This window comes from Carica papaya, chromosome 5 (assembly GCF_054855325.1).
Source record: "Carica papaya isolate Zhongbai chromosome 5, ASM5485532v1, whole genome shotgun sequence".
Classification (NCBI taxonomy): Eukaryota; Viridiplantae; Streptophyta; class Magnoliopsida; order Brassicales; family Caricaceae; genus Carica; species Carica papaya.
In genome coordinates this window covers 3,873,373-3,892,376 of record NC_142313.1, presented here as the reverse complement: position 1 = coordinate 3,892,376, position 19,004 = coordinate 3,873,373, and the positions used below count along the sequence as shown (strand labels likewise).

The 19,004-nt window shown below is 33.4% G+C and overlaps 3 protein-coding genes across 7 annotated transcripts; 2 read left to right on the top strand and 1 right to left on the bottom strand.

Moving 5' to 3' along the window:
• The first annotated feature begins 369 nt into the window (after nt 1–369).
• Nucleotides 370–3,256, top strand: LOC110808110 (endoglucanase 25-like). Its single transcript, XM_022033477.2, has 2 exons — nt 370–903; nt 1,806–3,256. The coding sequence occupies exons 1-2, from the start codon at nt 525–527 to the stop codon at nt 3,254–3,256; spliced, it is 1,830 nt and encodes a 609-aa protein (XP_021889169.2). The 5' UTR covers nt 370–524.
• Nucleotides 1,747–6,643, bottom strand: LOC110808111 (uncharacterized). Of its 5 annotated transcripts, none has more exons than XR_015819054.1 (10): nt 6,347–6,641; nt 6,122–6,252; nt 5,938–6,023; nt 5,716–5,810; nt 5,547–5,643; nt 4,658–4,772; nt 4,275–4,429; nt 4,004–4,129; nt 2,648–3,807; nt 1,747–2,577 (listed from the first exon to the last, which is right to left on the bottom strand). XR_015819054.1 is itself a non-coding variant. In XM_088219813.1 (9 exons), the coding sequence occupies exons 1-9, from the start codon at nt 6,526–6,528 to the stop codon at nt 3,722–3,724; spliced, it is 1,089 nt and encodes a 362-aa protein (XP_088075939.1). In that variant the 5' UTR covers nt 6,529–6,643; the 3' UTR covers nt 1,747–3,721. The 5 variants fall into 5 exon arrangements, 3 of the variants coding, with proteins under 3 accessions (XP_088075939.1, XP_021889170.1, XP_088075940.1); XR_015819053.1 differs by having other exon boundaries at nt 2,665–3,807; XM_088219813.1 differs by having other exon boundaries at nt 1,747–3,823; nt 6,347–6,643.
• Nucleotides 6,644–12,033: 5,390 nt separating this feature from the next.
• Nucleotides 12,034–17,581, top strand: LOC110808130 (importin subunit alpha-like). The gene is made up of 12 exons (XM_022033507.2): nt 12,034–12,156; nt 12,268–12,513; nt 13,155–13,251; nt 13,344–13,435; nt 13,537–13,668; nt 14,040–14,225; nt 14,370–14,533; nt 14,648–14,726; nt 15,607–15,735; nt 15,995–16,122; nt 16,215–16,592; nt 17,010–17,581. Exons 2-11 carry the CDS (start codon nt 12,277–12,279, stop codon nt 16,588–16,590), a joined length of 1,620 nt encoding a protein of 539 aa, XP_021889199.2. The 5' UTR covers nt 12,034–12,156; nt 12,268–12,276; the 3' UTR covers nt 16,591–16,592; nt 17,010–17,581.
• Nucleotides 17,582–19,004: the final 1,423 nt, after the last annotated feature.

Sequence of the window (19,004 nt, the reverse complement as noted above, 5' to 3'; positions counted from 1 at the left end):
TTAATTTAAACAAATTATATGTCAAATATTCATTTATTATAATTTTAGTTCTCACCAATATTTTTTTGTCAAAACAATTATATAATAATATGTTAGAATAAAATTTAATTTAATTATTATATTTTATTAATAAACTAATAAATTAAATTATAAATTTATTAAATTAAATATTATAAATTAATTCATGCAAACTTATAATATATTTATAGAATTGATAATTTTGACTTTTAAGTGATATTCTAATTTATAGATGAAATACTAAAATCCTAGCTATTAATCCGTTGCACATAATTACTTTTAATAATCTCTGGACTAATACCCTTTTGCACTGTAATCCCGGTGCATGCACTGGTTTTAATTATGGTAAATTTACTTTGATTTCCATTTGAAAACTGAATTAAATCATTAAATTAATTAGGAAAAATATCCTCGATTTTATTTCTCTCTTCCCATTTTAGCCTGCAATACATTAAATTCATTAACAAAAACAGAGGAGAAGATACCGAGTGAAACAGAGAAGAGGGATGCCAGAAAGAACTAACATATGGGGGGGTTCGTTTGAAATAATAACAAAAAATCAAGACCAGCAAGGCAGAGATGACGGCGGAGACTCTGGATATGACGCGGCTGCTTACCGTTCGCCGGTGTCGGAGGAAGAGGTGAAGCAAAGCTGGCTACTGAGGCCCGTGATTGAAAGAGAGAAGAAGAGGAAGAAGATGAAGATGAGGAGATACGTAAATGCTATGGTGGTGAGGACCTTATTGGTGGTTCTAGTATTGGCCGGCGTCCTCGGACTCATTGCTTACGTCTCCACTCGCCGTCGTCACCACCGACCACTCACCGGACCCGATAACTACACCGTCGCCCTCCGCCATGCACTCATGTTCTTCAATGCACAACGATGTATGTACACTCCTCTGATGTCTTCTTCTTCTTCTAGATATTCACATGTAATATTTTTATTGAATCTTCAAATATTTTTTTTATTCGGTTTAAAGTGGACTCAAGATAAATCTGAGTTTAGAACATCATTTCAATAACCTGAACTAGAATTCTGAGATATTTAATTCAAAAATTCATATTGTTATGTATGAATAAATTAAATATATCTTATTGAATATATAATATATTAATTACTATATTTTTTAAAAGTTATTAATATTTTATTTGAATAATTTAAATATTATGTATAGAATTTTATTTGAGCCCTCGCCCAAAGTTAAAATTTATCTGGGCTCAGCTCTTCATTTGGGCTATTTTTTTATTAATGGGGCCAACCTTTTTCTTCTAATGAAGTGCAAACTTGGCAATATAAATTCCAAAGAAGCTTCCAACCAAATTCAGGTAAATCAATATTTAAGAAATTTAAATTAGATATTTACGTTTTTAATTCAATTTTGTTCTTAGCTAAAATAATTATAATTTGTACTGTTAGTTTAAACATATTATTAAAATAATTATTTACTAAAATTATTTTTAATATAAAATATTATTTAATATTTAATAAAAATATTATGATTTAAAAAAAAAAAAAAAGAAAAATTATCTAATTAATAAAATTGACTTTTAAAATTTTAAGTGTAAATTTTTAGTAAAATGCAAAATCATTTTGAAGTGTTTGGTGAAATTGCCGTTTAATTTTAACAGTATCACCCATTTAATTACAGTAAGTAAGTATTTTTAAAACGCAAAGCTGAGTCGTGCAATCCTTTGCCTTCATGACTCTCCTGTATAATACTATGAAAGAAATTCTAACTTAGATCTTCTGATATATATTGCTTTTCGTTCTTTTATGGTACATGCAGCTGGAGAGCTTCCAAGGAACAATAATATCTGGTGGAGGGGTGACTCCTGCTTGAGAGATGGAGAGAAGTTTATGAAAGGTTTAACAGGTGGCTACTACGATGCTGGAGATGCAATGAAGTTCAGCTTCCCTGCATCTTTCACCATGACCATTTTGAGCTGGAGTGTGCTCGAGTATAGTGCAAAATATAAAGCCGCAGCAGAGCTTGACCATGTCAAAGACATCATCAAATGGGGGACAGATTACCTTCTCAGAACATTCAACTCCTCTGCTGATCATTCAATAGACCTCATTGCTTCGCAAGTGGGAGGGCGAGATGATCTCATTTGCTGGGTTCGTCCTGAACAGATTGAGTACGAAAGACCAGTGTCCACTTGCAGTATCTGCCCTGCACTGGCTGCAGAGATGACTGCAGCTTTAGCTTCTGCATCAATTGTTTTCAAAGAGAACAAGGAGTATTCAAAGAAACTGGTCCATGGTGCTGACTTGTTGTTTAAGTTTGCCACAAAGCAGCAAGGGGAAAACTACTCAGCGGGTCGAGATCCACCATCAGCTCAATATAACTCTAGTAGTTTCTGGGATGAGTTTGTTTGGGGTGGAACTTGGTTGTATTTTGCAACTGGAGATTCTTCCTATCTTGAGCTCGTCACTAGCCCTCTTTTGGCCAAAAAGGTTGATGCATCTGGGGGAGGTCGACATAGTGGCATGCTTAGCTGGGACAACAAGCATGTTGGTGCTCAGTTGCTTCTCACCCGCTTGAGGATGTTCTTGCCCTATGGATATCCATATGAACAGATGTTAAGAGTATTTCACAAGCAGGTAATGGAAACCATGTGCTCATACCTTCCAGATTTCCCTACCTACAACCGAACAAGAGGAGGATTGATTCAATTAAACCATGGAAGGCCTCGCCCTCTTCAATATGCTGTGAATGCAGCTTTCTTGGCTACTCTGTACAGTGATTACTTAGAAGCTACAATGACACCAGGATGGTACTGTGGAAATAATTTTTTCGAGAAGATAACATTGCGCAATTTTGCCAAGTCTCAAATGAATTACGTCCTTGGCAACAATCCTAGGAGTATGAGCTACATAGTAGGTTTTGGCAATCATTTCCCACAGCAGGTGCACCATAGAGGTGCTTCAATTCCCGCCAATAATACCCAACATGGTTGTAAGGATGGATATAGATGGAGAAACAGTAAGATGCCAAACCATTATACAATTGTGGGAGCCATGGTTGCTGGACCTTATAAAGATGATGCTTTCATTGATGAACGCAGCAACTACACTTGTACAGAACCAACCATTGCGGGTAATGCAGGTCTGGTTGCAGCGCTGGTAGCTTTGTCAGGTGAAGAAACTACTGGGATTGACAAGAACACCATTTTTTATTCAGTTCCTCCCATATCCCCAATCCAACCACCACCACCACCTCCTTGGACACCATAGATGTTTTCATACTCATTTCCTCTGGTCAAATAGACAAGATGGCTTGTGGATTTATGAATTTGTGGCATAGCATAGTCTTTCCAGTCATCTTTTGAAAAGAACTTTAGCAAGAAAAAAAAAAAAGGAAGTGTGTCTACCACTCCACCTGCCTGGTAAGTATTGTGTCATTCCTGAGAGCTATGGACGTAAATATTTTGCACTGGCTTACTATATTTTTCAACTTCTATTGAAATAAATCATAATGTACATAATGCTTTTAACAAAACAGTTTTAACAGCTTAAAATTCATACAGTTTTGTGCTACTAAGAAATGTATAAATACCCGTTGGACTAAATCAATGGAGGTTAAGGTGGTTCTTAGCATCGACGAGCTTTTGTGCAGCAGCAGCCAGAGTAGCATTGCTTTTGCAGAAAGCAAACCTGATATATCTTCTCTGATATCTATGACTTATCTGAGATAGATCCTCAGACGGGAAATTTGTGCGAAAGAATCCACATCCTGGTACAGCAACTACTCCTGCTTGATTTATTAATTCTTGAACGTATTCCAACTGAACGAATGGAAAGCTTTACTTGTTCTGTTAGAATAAATTAGTAGTACAGACCTAACAAAGTGGCGGCTAAGCACTGAAAGTAGTAGGGCAAAATAAAGGTCTAAACGAGCACAGCTTCACAAAGTAATCAAACTTCTTTAACGTGATTAATTTATTATACCAACAAAGTGAATAACTTGTTTGTAACACTTACGTCAGAAAGTAAGCAATGCTCTGGAAGCTCTGCAAATACGAAGACTGCACCTTGCGGCTTAAAGTGAATCTGGAAACCAATCCCAGAAAGCAACTTGACAAGGTAATCTCTTTTCGATTCATAATCCTATAGGGTTATTACTAAAAATCAGGAATTATTTAGGTATAATCACAAAGTTAGATATCCAAAATAGTATGAAGAAGCAAGTCATTATGAGTGGTTTTTGACAAAAGTTTGAAACCAATCTGAAAATAAAATTTGATATTTCTACCATTTTCAACGATTCAAAGTAATTTAGAGGGCTCATCAAAGCACTCAACGCAGCCTCCTGAAAAGGTGCTGGAGCAGAATCGGTAACTCTAATATGGATGTTTCTGATGGCAGATGCAATGACAGCTGGAGCAATTGCCCATCCAATTCTCCAACCTGATTGATAACACACCAATGAAACAGAGCAGTACTTTTAAATGGCAAGTCAACATAATAACTCAAAATGATGGATAAAAGTAGTGACTCAAAATTAGGACATGTTTAAGGCTAGATAACACAATGGTTATGAGAGATAATATACCAATTAAGAGCAAAAAATATAAGAGAATTTCTATCACGAGAAAATTTACAGTAGAATTTCATAGCGCAAGATTTATCTTTAACCTGTAACACTAAAAGTTTTAGACAAGGAAGATGTGATGATAGTTCGCTCTTGCATTCCTGGGAGTGAGGCAAGGGATATATGCTTTTCATCATGAAATATTATGTGCTCGTAAACCTGAAAAAAAAAATATGCCTACATTATTTGAGTACATATCTATAACACATATACAAGGAAGTAAGACCATAAATAAAATAGAGAAATTGAAGGCTACCAAAGTTATAGGTTAAGTGTCAATTATGAGAAGGAAAAAATAGAAGCATAAGTTGATGACTCAAGATACCAAGCCTTGGGATTCATTGAGTCCTTCCCAATTACTCTAAGGAGAATTAATACCTCAACAAAAAATCCAATAACATAAGGAGGGAGGTTCTCATTTTTTATCTAATACTTCCAATGCTTTTGATTTTATATTTGATATTGAGTCTTATATTTCATCCCTGAATCCTCTTCTGAGTTAGAACCTTTGCTTCAAAATCAAAAACTACTTGAAGTTCATGATCTTCGGTGCTTAAGATTTGGTTCCACTAGTCATGCCAAATTAGATAAAAACACCAAGCAATAAGCGCATTCATACTGGTTCCTAATAATTTATTGGACAATTACACCGTATAAGAAACTCCTATTTTCTCCAAACTCAATAGAGTAGTTCAGAAAGTAACTTTATGGAGCAGTAAGAATCATTCTGGAAGTTTTTGCACACCATATCCTAACAACCTAGCTTAGCCAATCAACTATTTTAGTGATTATCTCCTGGACCTTGATTTAAACCCTCTCTTGTATCCATTAAAGGGGATTACAATTACAAATATTCCATGACCTATATCCCCTGGTTAAATTCAAATTAATTATTGAGATTTTTAAGGAGCAAGAAGGTAGTTAACGCCATACTTCGTCCGTTATAGCTAGGCAATCCCTTTTGCAGCAAACTTCAGCTATAATCTCCAGTTCATCTTTATGGAAAACTTTGCCTGTTGGATTGTGAGGACTGTGCCACTCCATAGTCCACATCAGTATCTTTTCTAATCATCAACTTTCAGTAAATGAATGAATTAATAACCTGTTCAACACCACAGCTTTCGTTCTGTCAGTGAAAGCCTTCTTGAACTTCTCCGGATCCAAAGTCCAATGGGGAGGATCAAGCGCCATAAATACCTGTACCCATACGATCCACCCAACCCACAAAACAAAAAGGAAAAAGTAAATTCACACACAATACTGAAGGTGAGTAATTGTTCAAAACCAAAGACCATCTGATAAATCGACATCAGAGGAAACTTACTGGGACACCGCCCGCCATGGTTATGCATCCTTCGTATGTTTCGTAACAAGGATCAAAGAGCAGAACCTCATCACCTTTGTCTATTACTGCAACTCCATAATCAGTAAGTCAAAACACTTAAATCTCGATTGGAGTGGCCAAAACGGTTCTGGAAAAGTAAGAGCATGTCTAAACGACAACGTACCGGCAAAAACAGTTGCCGCAAATGCCTCGGTTTGCCCACAGCAAATGGCTATATCAGTCAGGGGGTCAACGTCTAGGCCGTGAATTTCCTTCGCCTTTTTCGCCAACAAATCGCAGAGTCCTTGCACATGCCTTGTTCACATTAAAATAAGCCATACGTTTCAACAATGAAAAACAAAAAAAAAACGAGGAATCTGAAATGAAAGATAGAAAAATATTAACCAACCGGTACTGATTGAAGTCGGAGTTGATGGCGGAAACCGCGGCGTCTTTGATATGGGAAGGAACAGGGAAGTCTGGGAAACCTTCGGCGAGGTTGATGGCGTTACATTGCTGAGCGAGGTGAGAGAGTTGTTGGATAGGCGAAGGAGAAAAAGTCTTCGCAACTGATGATAATTTATCCGCCATATCTTCTGAGATCTCTTTCTGCTATGCTCCTGTCTCTGCTGTGTTTCTGCCTTTTCGTCTCATAGCAGAGACTGTTTTTTCTGTCATTACAGTTTTCGCTCTACTGAGCTGTCTTGAGATGGCGCAATACTGACACGACATCGTTTCACTCTCAATAAATTTTCATGTCACGTGATATTAAATTCATTTTAACATAAAATTAGTAAATAATATAAAAATGATTTATTTAAAAATAAATAAACTAAGGATTTACCCATTTTGCTTTAAGAAATAATTAATTAATTTAAATTAACATAAAACTAGCATAAAATATGAAAATATAATTTAATTAAAACATTAAGAAATTACTATTTTTTATTTTTTAAAAATTTTGAAATCAAATTAAATTTTTTATAAGCTTTCGAAAGAGTCAGACTTCCTGGGCCTAACCTTGTGGGCCTGCAAATTCTTTTATTATAATAATACAATGTATTTTAATTCCCCCCTTTTATTCTCTTATTACTTGTGGAGTCATCTCAAATTATTGACTTTTTTTTTCTTTAACAAAAAAAAAAATTCATTGATTAGTTCATACCAAACAAATGACACTACTCTCTTTTTATTTTTTACTATTACAAAATTTTAATTAATGTAAACCTATATAAATACCAACAAAATTTTTATTAAAAAAAAAGTAAATTACAGTTCTACCCTTTATATTTTGTTTTATTATTAGTTAAAGCTTTTTGTGTGATTGTTAAATGCCTCTTATCATTTGTATAAAGTAATTCTCACAAATGCAAGAGATGGCATTATAATTAATAATAAAATTAAATATATATATTTATGTACTAAATATATCTTGAGTCTTTCACAATAATAATTAATTATTTTTTAATTAAATAATTAATTGTAACGGTTCTGGAAATTTTAAAAAAAATGTATGTATTAAAAATTATAAGTGCGGAAGCGAAATAAAAATTATGATTAATATCCCTTACACAATAACCAAAATGTATTAAACGTATGAAAGAATAAATTAACTGAAGTAAACACTAGTAATGAATGCTATAAATAAATCTATGAAATCCTTAATCGTCTACTCGCCGTCTTCCTGCGGGACGGGCTCGGGAACCAAGTCCTCCTGATCTGAAATTGTTAAATAAGGAATAAGCTACAATATCCCAGTAAAGACATCACACTATCTCACTGACACAGGAGTAAAGCTTTGTAGAAAATAAAAAAACGAACAATTGAACATAATTTATAGCAAACTCGTTTATCAATAATAAAAACATTTATTATCCACTTATCTCGTTAAGATTCATGAAAGACAACTTATGAAACACAATAACATCATAAACATCATAAAATCATGCACACTTTATAACATAACACATATAAAACTCTCATTTTTCAATCATCAGACAACATTTTTCCTCTTTTATCAGTCTACTAGTATCCATGGAGATCCAAAGAGGGTCCCCGCTACACGTGAACCATTCACATTAATAACTTGATTCCAGGGCCGTCCCCATACCCCGTCCGGTATGGGTGCCAAAACACATAAGGTCTCTATACCCCATCCGATATGAAAGACCACGTTCCCGGTAGGGTTCCCTACGAACCCGATCCGTCCACCATCTCCCAGGATATCTAGTTAGGCTATCAACATCATCAATTTATCAATTCACATACCTTTTTCTATTTTTCTTGGTCTTGATTATCCAATCAAATATAAACACATAAACCAGTAATGAACACCAAATAAGACAACAACGGGTTCACAATAATTCAAATCATAATAAACGAAACTGTGATTCATGCATACGAAACCATAAAATAAACACATCAAATACCATACTGCATTTAAAAATGTAAAATAGATCAAACAACAACTGACCGAAAAATATATCAGATTCGAGCTCCATTAATAACTTTAATTAATTATACACATGTATTAATTCATGAAATACCGTTTTATTATTTATTGAGCTTTAATACCGTTATAGAAAATAGGGTAAGAAATCCTTACTTTTTTCGGAGTCTGAAATCGGGTTCTCACTGCGCCTATGGGCTGCCCCTAGATTCCCTGAATTTCTTTTCTTGGGAACCGAAATACACTTCCGGTACATACACATATCCCGAAAAAACTCAAAAACAGTCCCAAGGCCTACTCGGCCATTTTTGGAACTCCAGCAGGGCGGTTTTGCCGTGCTCCGGCGACGGTGTCGCCGCCCATAGCTGCGATCCGCCTCGGGTTGGCCGTTTTCAGCCGTTTTCGACCAAATTTGCATTAGTTCCTGCGATAAAACAACCCTAGGGCCCTCGGTGGGCCAAAAAATTACGAAAAACTGAGATTTATCGGTAGCGAAGATCTCAGGTGCGGTGGCTTCTCCGGCACGAGTCGCGAATCAATGTTTTACTCCGGTCAACCTGTAAAGAAAAGGACGGTGATCACAGTGGTGTAAAAATTGTATCGAACAGGAACCGGGAAGGGCTTTATCGGAGGCAAAAATCGAGGAAAGCCGCGACGACACCGCTGGGTTTCAGCGGTATTTTCTGGGCGATTGGCCAGTGGTTTGACTCCGATTTGGCCACAGGTGGATTTAGCATCGAAAAACAAGCCAATTGGAGAAACTTTACCTCGTTTGGCGGTCGAAAAATCCTCTGGTGCAGCAGCAGGTGGCGGCGGCCGGTTCCTCTAGTGGCTGGGTCGTCTTCTACGGCGAGGGTATTGGCGGCTAGGGTTTGGAGTTGGGTGTGGGTGAGGTTATTTATAACTTTTCCCTTTTAATATCAGCCGTCCATCACGATTTAATCTATACCGTTCGATCATGATTAAAATATGAATAAATCTGGACCGTCTGTGCGCGTGAGAACGGATCTAGGTTGTTTGATCGCGCGCACGCGGATCACTCACGGGGCCTCGTCCCGCGTGACTTCCCACGTCAGCATTCCTGTCACGCGACGTGTCCTGGTTGGCTGGGACTGCTGACGTGGTGTATTTTTACTAAATTACGTTTTGACCCCCCAGTTTTCGATTTTCTTTTCAAAAACACCACCATAATCCAAAATTTCACCCATTTTTTCTAAAATCATTTTCAATTAATTCCCAAATATAATTTTACCTTATTTTATCATTATTTTTTTTATTTCTATTAAATTAAATTAAACATATAATTATTACAAAATAAATTAACTATTAAAAAATAAAATAAAATCCAAAAAAAATTTCAATATAAAAACAAAAATAGTTTTGGGGTGTTACATTAATACTTTTCATCATCTATAAAAATTTAAAAGTCTTAATTAAATTATAATATTTTATTATATATTCATTCAATACTATATTATAAATTGTTTGTATGTTTTACATAATTAATAATATGTATAACTTTAAACTTAAAAATGTTTTTCATAATATATTTTAATTTTTAAATTTATCTCGTAAAATTATGATTGAATTTTAATTAAATGAAAATTTTGGGAAAATTTATTGGAAATATCATAATTAATTTACAGCATGATAATATAACTATACAAAACTTCTATTATGATGTCTCTTTAAATTGTTTACCTCAACATTTATTATGATGATGGATTACTTTTCTCAAAAAAAAAAAGATATTTTACCTCAACTACATGCAACAAAATCATTACAACATTAAACTGTTAATTTTTTTTTATTTAATTAGAATATTATTTAAGGTTTCATATCTTTTTTCTTATATAATGCATATATTTTTATACATATTTTTTTCAATTATTATGGTTATCTTTATAATTCAAGAAATACAACCTTCTTTCCTTTAATAAATAAATACAGTAGTACATTCTTAATAAATAATATTATAATTTTTATTATATAATATGATAAAAAATATCTAATATATAAAGAGTAAGGATAATCTATAAGTTTATAAAATAAGTAATATTTTTTACTAATTAATATATTAAGTTTAGTACTTTTATTCTTTGTAATTATCTCGATTACGAAAATTTAATATTTATTAAATATATATTTTGTTCTTTCAATTATCGTAGCCAATAAATTTGTATAATTCAAAAAAATTAATCTCTTTATTTTAAACATTATATTAAATGATAAATTGCAAGCTCAATATTCTATCATTTAAACCCGATATCAAATGATAAATTACAAGCGAATAGTATTTATTTTTAAATAGATGATATTCTAATTTTTTTATATATAATATGACGAAATATATCTAATGCACAAGAAGTAAAGAGATTTTGCAAATAAAATTTTAATAATTTTGTCTTAAAAATATTGATTTTTTTTGTTGCTAGTTGATGTGTTAGGTCTATAATGTTTGTTTGTTGTAATTACTATAACTTAAACAATTTAGTTATTACGAAATATTTATTTAGATAAAATCATAATGACTCGCTATAATTAGTTATTATACTATCACAAATACACTAATAAATTAACTAATAAAATAATTGAATAAAATATAATTAGTCAACCATCATTATCTCATATTACACTAATAAAGAGTTTTACATACTCATTAATGATATAAATTGTGACATTTAATTAAAGTAATATAATCTTAAATACTAAACTATCATACTATAAATAAAATGTAGTAAATATTGAACTTGATTTACAAATATACATTTCATTATTTACTACATTAATTATATCTAAAAATGTAATTTTATTTTAAAATTTAGATTGTTTTCATTTATCCCGTTGTTATACATATCACATAAATATTTTTAGTATTATAGTTAATTCTAAACTATTATGTGAGATTTTATTTTATTGTAGTTAACTTATAGAGAAAATTTATCCGTAATTTATAGAATATCGTATAGCTAATTTGCACTCTTATATCGATAAAATTGCAAAATTTTATATATCATTCACTTCATAATTTTTTATTTACATACTAATTTATTATATCACTCAATAAATATTCAAATTACGTTATATATGATATATTATTAATATATTTTGTTTATTTGTTTACACGATAGACAATGTATCATTTTGTTTTTATTTTAGTTATAAAATTATATATATATATTTTAAATGTCAAATATATCGCATAAAAAATAATAATTCGGATATCATTAGATGCCGACATTCTTAAAACAGAAAATTTTAAAATAAAATAAAATAAAATACTTAAAAAATTAAACTCATAAATTTTAATATTTTTATTAAAAAATAAATGCTAAATTTTCAATAAAAGAAAATTTAATTTGTCAATTAAAAATTGTTCAATGAATTTCCAGGTCACTTCCTATTATATAATTCATTTGCATCATCCTTTAATATTATTTACATTATTTTAAATTTAAAGCCGTTAATTTTCGGGACTTCTAATTTTTTTTTTAATTTAAAAACATTCTCTAGGCTGGAAACCACGACGGAGAGGCAGTTGGAGACTTTGTCCATTTTCAAAATTCAAAAATTGAGTGGCATTTCTGTTATTAACTTAAAATCCAAGGCCATTTTCCGATCCGCCGGTAGTTGAAAAACCTTTCTTTACTTTTCAAGTAAAAACCGTATATATATGTACAATCACCCAGTCCCCTCCTCTTCCATTCATTCGAATATAAAACTCCAAAAAAGCTTTCTTCTTCTTTTCTTCTTCTTCGTCTTCTTCACTCGTAGGTTTCTTCAGTCACTCCCTCTCTTTCTCTCTTTATCTGGCTGTCAGTATAGATAGATCCTTTTCAATACTTTGAAGTTTTCTTTTGATTGGTTTTTGATTGATACAGCGAGCGACCATGTCTCTGAGACCGAGTGCTAGGACCGAGGTCCGTCGGAACAAGTACAAGGTGTCGGTCGATGCAGAAGAGGGTCGACGGAGGAGGGAGGACAACATGGTCGAGATCCGGAAGAATAAAAGGGAAGAGAGCTTGCAAAAGAAGCGACGCGAAGGACTCCTTGCTGCGCAGCAGCTGCAGCAGCAACAGCAGCAGCTCCCTTCCTCTCTCGCCCCCGCTTCCACTACCGAGAAGAAGGTATATTATCCACTACGTTTTGTGTGTTATTACCGCAGTCTTCTTTATTCTTTTTCCTTGTCTAACTATGTATAAGAATTGAGCTTGGGTCAATTGTTGCTTGATTTAATTCAATGGATCATCGAGTTAGGGCTAACTTTCTTTTCATTTCGTCTATTTTCTGATTTCTGTTTTATGAAGAATGAATTTGAACTGACTGGAAGTATCGAAAATCACTATAGTTATTGAGGCTTTTCTTTGGTACTGCTAGGGCTTTTAATATCTATTCAATGAAATTGCTAAGTGTAAGAAAAGAGCTAGATTTGATCTGAGGTACAAATAAATACTGGAGATAATTGATCTACTGTCTGATTCATTTTTTATTCTGGGATGTTCTTAGTTCAGGTTCTGTCTTAAGCTAGTCTTAATATAGAGCATTCAGTGGAGTAATAATTGAACATCTAGTTGCAATGGGAATTGGGACATAGCCAGTTTGGATAGACTATCCAGGTGACAGAGATTGGGTATACAGAAGATAACAAGTGTTGCAAATTGTTGTGTATACAAATCTTGATTTTTAACAAAAAAAAAAAGAAATATTATGATAATCTTGGTTATTCTTAGCTTGCTTTTGAGCTAATGAGGTATGGATATTGTTGCAGTTGGAAAGTCTGCCTGCTATGGTTGCCGGTGTTTGGTCGGACGACAGGAATGCACAACTGGAGGCAACCACTCAATTTCGGAAGCTGCTCTCTATAGGTTGATATTTCATTTTATTTTATTTTCTGATGTATTCTTATTCCTACTATCATGTATTCAGTAGATTTGTCTTACTTTCTCTCTGTCTACAGAACGTAGCCCGCCAATAAATGAAGTTGTACAGTCGGGTGTTGTCCCTCGTTTTGTGGAATTTCTTTCGAGGGATGATTTCCCGCAGCTTCAGGTTTTAATTTTCTATTAATGTTCTTTGTTTAAATCTGTTAAACTAAGTTATATCTTGGTTTTATTAATAATTTTGTTGCATTGTTTTGGTTTTGATTTTAGTTTGAAGCTGCTTGGGCTCTCACAAATATTGCATCTGGGACATCAGAAAACACTAGGGTTGTGATTGATCATGGTGCTGTCCCAATATTTGTAAAGCTTCTTAGTTCACCCACAGATGATGTCCGTGAGCAGGTATATGTTTCTATGCTTTCAATTGTTTCTCTATGCGTTTTTTTGAATTTTTTTTTGCATCTGATCACTGTCATATAAGCACATTTTCTAATTTCATTTCCTAAATTTACATATCTTTATTCACAAAAGCATATAATGTAGTTGAAAATAAAAAAAATATTTAGATAGTGAAAATGCAGCACAAGGTCGATAAAAATGATAAAGTTTTTATGTTCTCTAGAAAATTTCTTTTTATTTAAATCCTGTTATCACAAAAACACATATTACCAAACAAATTTTATATATAAATTTGGGGAATGAAACTTTTGGAAATGTTTTGATTAGCAATGTTTAATTTTTTCGGTGCTGATAAACTCTTTATGTGATTATAGGCTGTTTGGGCATTAGGAAATGTTGCTGGTGACTCCCCAAAATGCCGTGACATGGTCCTAGGCCATGGGGCCTTGATGCCTTTGCTGGCACAATTTAATGAGCATGCCAAGCTCTCAATGCTGAGAAATGCAACATGGACTTTATCAAACTTCTGCAGAGGGAAGCCTCAGCCTTCATTTGAGCAGGTTGAAATTCGGAAGAGCTGTTACAGTATGAGTTACACGCATGCACACATGCACGCACCCTATGCATGCACTTGTTCATGCTTGTATATTGCTAGTATTTATATCTGTTATTAATGTGTGGGGCTCTTGAAATTCCATGAACAGACAAAACCTGCTTTACCTGCCTTAGAGCGCCTTATACATTCAAATGATGAGGAAGTTCTCACAGATGCCTGCTGGGCATTATCGTATCTCTCAGATGGTACCAATGACAAGATTCAAGCTGTTATTGAGGCCGGTGTTTGCCCTCGCCTAGTTGAACTTTTACTGTGAGTACCAAATACTATTTTTATGTGTATTTTCTTATACCAAAAGAAATTCCTCTGTTTTACCCGTGAAATCTGAATGATTTTAGTTTAACATTTCTCTGGTTTGGTCTGTAGTCATCCATCTCCGTCAGTGCTTATTCCTGCTCTTCGTACAGTTGGAAACATTGTCACTGGAGATGATATGCAAACGCAGGTGTTTAATAGGATTATGGCTTTCTGTTTTAAAATTTTCTAATTGGTTTTAGTTATATTATTTTCCTTATTTTAATATAATTGATCAGCTTAATCATAAATCTTGGCTATTTGTATTTGTATTTGAATCAAACTGCTTATTCTGCTGTGTGGGAGCAATACTACCACTTGCTTGGCTACTTGAACTATGATATGTTTCTGCTCTAACAAATAATTTTTTATTAATATTTTTCTATGTATGTGTTTGAATTGTCATATGGTTAGTCTTCACATTTTTAGATGGAATTATTTTACACCTTTGATTATCCTCTGAGTTTGTTGCCCTAAAATGTTATCAGAAAGATAGAGTTATCTATTGACCGAACTAAGTAAAAACATTTCTCAATTACTATTGAGCATAAATTGGCCAAGATAATTTATGAAAATTGTATCAGACCACAATTGGCTTGAAGTGTTTATTTGTGAAGTACTAGTCATTCGTTTCCATGTTGTATATTAAGTGAGAAACAAAATACAACAATTATTTTTGTCTTTTGATTCAAAAGATTGAAAAAAGAAATAAAAAAATCACGGAAGTGTCTTCCGTGCTCATTTGCTTACAAAATTCCATAAGTAACATAAGTCGATTTTATCAGTGCCATTTCTCAAATGCTGGGTACGAAATTTTATCAGAGGTCACAAGAGCCACATAAGTTTTCCTTATCAAAACATTACCTTCTTTTCTGTTCTGTGATTTGTTTATGGGCTTGTCAAAACATTCATATCAAAACAACAAATTAGTTAATCCTCTTTTATGCTTAGAAATATTTATAAGTAGTTTTTCCCTAGTCATGAATTAGTAAGCCAATAATTTGATGCCATGTCTCTTCTCTATCTTTCAGGTCATAATAAGCCATCAAGCTCTTCCATGCCTTTTTAACCTGTTGACACAAACTTATAAGAAGAGTATCAAGAAAGAAGCTTGCTGGACCATCTCAAACATCACAGCTGGAAATGTAGATCAGATACAGGTGAGCTTCTAATAAACTATGTGAGGCATTCCTGGTGAGCTCATTCAGAGTATTATATAGTAATTGTTTAACAAGTACACCCATCTTCTTTCATGATGTCTAATGTGTTTCAAGGAAATTGAGATATAAATAGAAAATAAAGGTTCAATAATTGATTTTTACTGTTGGAACTGTGGTGTTGCAATACTTGATTTGCATGATTATCTCTTATTTCTATATAAATGGATGTTATATGTGACAGTTCTTGAAAAACATGCAGGCTGTTATTCAGGCTGGTATTATTCAACCTCTAGTTCTTTTGCTTCAAAATGCTGAATTCGAGATTAAGAAGGAGGCAGCTTGGGCTATTTCAAATGCTACTTCTGGTGGCACCCCTGAACAAATCAAGTATAGTTTCACATTCCTGCGTGTTCTGTCTTTTATTTTCTGTTGTTCAAGTAATCACGTTTAAAAATGTTTATTTTGTTTCTGATTGCTAGATTTTTAGTGAGCCAAGGGTGCATTAAGCCATTGTGTGATCTCCTTAACTGCCCTGATCCAAGAATTGTCACTGTGTGCTTGGAAGGACTTGAGAACATTCTAAAGGTCGGTGAAGCTGAGAAGAATATGGGCAATGGGGAAAATGTAAATCTGTATGCTCAATTAGTTGATGATGCAGAAGGGTTAGAAAAGATTGAGAACCTTCAGAGTCATGACAACAATGAGATATATGAGAAGGCAGTGAAGATTCTTGAGACATATTGGGTAGAAGATGATGACGAGGAGCAATTACCTCCTGGTGATGCTTCCCAATCTGGATTCCGCTTTGGGGGCAATGAACTTCCTGTTCCTTCTGGTGGATTCAACTTCGGTTGAAGGTAATTCACAGAACCCCATTTAGATTTATTGCACGTGACTGAGTTTGGTAATATTATAGTCTGGTGATGACTGCCTACTGGTTGTAATTGCTCAGCCTAGTTGGACCTTTTACTATATATAATAGATGAACTACTTTATATAATTGGTATATACTGAGGGTTGTCGCCTTTCTTCATTATTGGTAGAATCCAAGTGAAATTTGCTGATCATTTGAGTTTTTTACATAATAATGAAAGGAAATATTACTTTTATCATGAATCTGTTACACAAAATAATCTCTGTATAAACAACCTTAGTGGATTTGGCTAGGCCTGATCAAATCAAATGGAGCATACCTATGTTTGTTTTTCATGCTATGTAGGTGATATCTAACATCTATTTGATGTAATGACACACTTTGTCACTACAATTTGCAGAACACTAAGTTAGCATTGGGATGAAGCTCAGACTGGTCTTTGGCAATTAAATGTTTCGTTGTTCAAGTTGGTGGCAAAGACACTTGCTCCCAGTTTGAGCAATTCTGGGAAGATCAAAGGGTTGCTGAACTAGGTCTAGCTCTCATACAGTGGCTGAATAAATATCAGGATGGTTGACACCATGAGACTGTGTTAAACATGGTGAAAACTTTATGCAGATCCTGGAAAAAGAACAGAACACACACACAGTATAGTCTTCTTTTTATTATTTTTTATTTTTTATCATTTGCTGTGTCTTTTTTGCCCTTCCACATTTGGTTCTGGTTCCCAAAACCAAAGGGTGGAGGGCCCTGTAGCGGCGGGATTCCAAATAGATTAGGGCAACAACAGGATAAAGATAAGTTTATTTTTTATCCTTTGTAGGGTCAGGGTTCTTTTTCAAAATGTTGAGTTGTTGATTTGGTATTTGCTGGTTAGAAAGGCATGTGAGTCAGTTTGGACAAAGAGTTTTCATTGGTTTTGTATTATTTTCAAAATCTTTGATTTAGTGAAGTTATTGAAGTATTCTTCAATATAGATAGTCTTGACTGGTTCTGTATACATTAGTGCTCACTTATTTGTTTTGTTTCGTTATTATTGTTTTTATGGAGGATATTTACTATTTCGATATTGTGGTAAATACTAAGGGTATGGAGAAGTCTAAAATCGAACCAGATCCAGAAAGAACCGAAATTAAAAAACTCCTAAAATGCCGGATGGAAGATCTGACTATATAAGGTTTTATCCCCTCCAAAGAAAAAAAAAAAGCCTTGCAACTTCCCTTCCCAACCTTCTTCTCGCCGTCCTTGGCACCTCTGCAACTTCCTTAGCTTTCCCGACTCATTCAACTCACCTACATCTTCTACTCCCCTCGTTTACATTTCCTTAATGAACACGTCGATACACTACGTGAAAACATGGATTGCTCAATTTCTAAATAAAAATTATGTTATAACAGTCATGGATTCAAACATTTGATAGTAGATTAGCAGAGAAGAGGAGTGACGCGTTGGGCTGGTTGAAGCCTGGAGGAGAAGTAGTTGAGAGAGAGCATAGAAATTCAGAGGAGTTGAGAGGCGCCATTGGCATTTGGAAATGCCTAAAGGGTTCGATTTTTGGTGGAGGCCGGAGCAATTGAGAGAGGGAAGTCCAAAGGAGTTGAGAGGCGAGAGGGAGTGAGTAATGATGAGAGGCACGACCAAAAAGGGAATAGCCTTTTAATTACTCGGAGTTTTTTTTTTGCTTTAGGTCTTTTTTTTTTTAATTAATAATTTTGATTAAAACGGAATTAAAACTGAATTGATTTGGATTAGAATTTTCGATCTACTTATTTAAAGATCGAAATTACGGAGAATATATATTCTGTTTGGTTTATTTTAATTTTTTTAATTCTTATGGAAATTTACATATCTCAATTCGTATTAATACAATATAACTTAGATTTATAGATTATTTTATTTAAATTAACACGGTCATGATCAAGTTTTGAAGTTAATAGTGTTTCGGTTGAAAAGTTAAATGTATAGTTTGAACATAGTTTTAGATTTTCTGTCTTTAATACATATGGAGAACACTAGAAAGTTTGGGTTTTAAAAATTTTGATGGTTCCACAATCTATATTATTATTCTTAATTCAGCACAGGCATTAATTTACCAATCTTTAGGGGGAAAAAAAAAATGAACATCACTTTGTTAGCATTGTTCTGAAATTACAACATTAGATAATAAAAGTGTGTTAAGCTTATTTTATTATTTAATGTCTAAAATTACAGGTAAATCTGCTTATAATTAACATTACAATGAAGGGTTAACTATTTTCTCTATATAGTTTTCTTTGCCTCTACAAAATTTATTTATTAGAACTAAATAAATAATTAAAAGTATTAACAAAATTTTATTTTCTTATATGTAATTAAATTAATTCATAATTACATTTTAATTATATGTTTGTCTAAT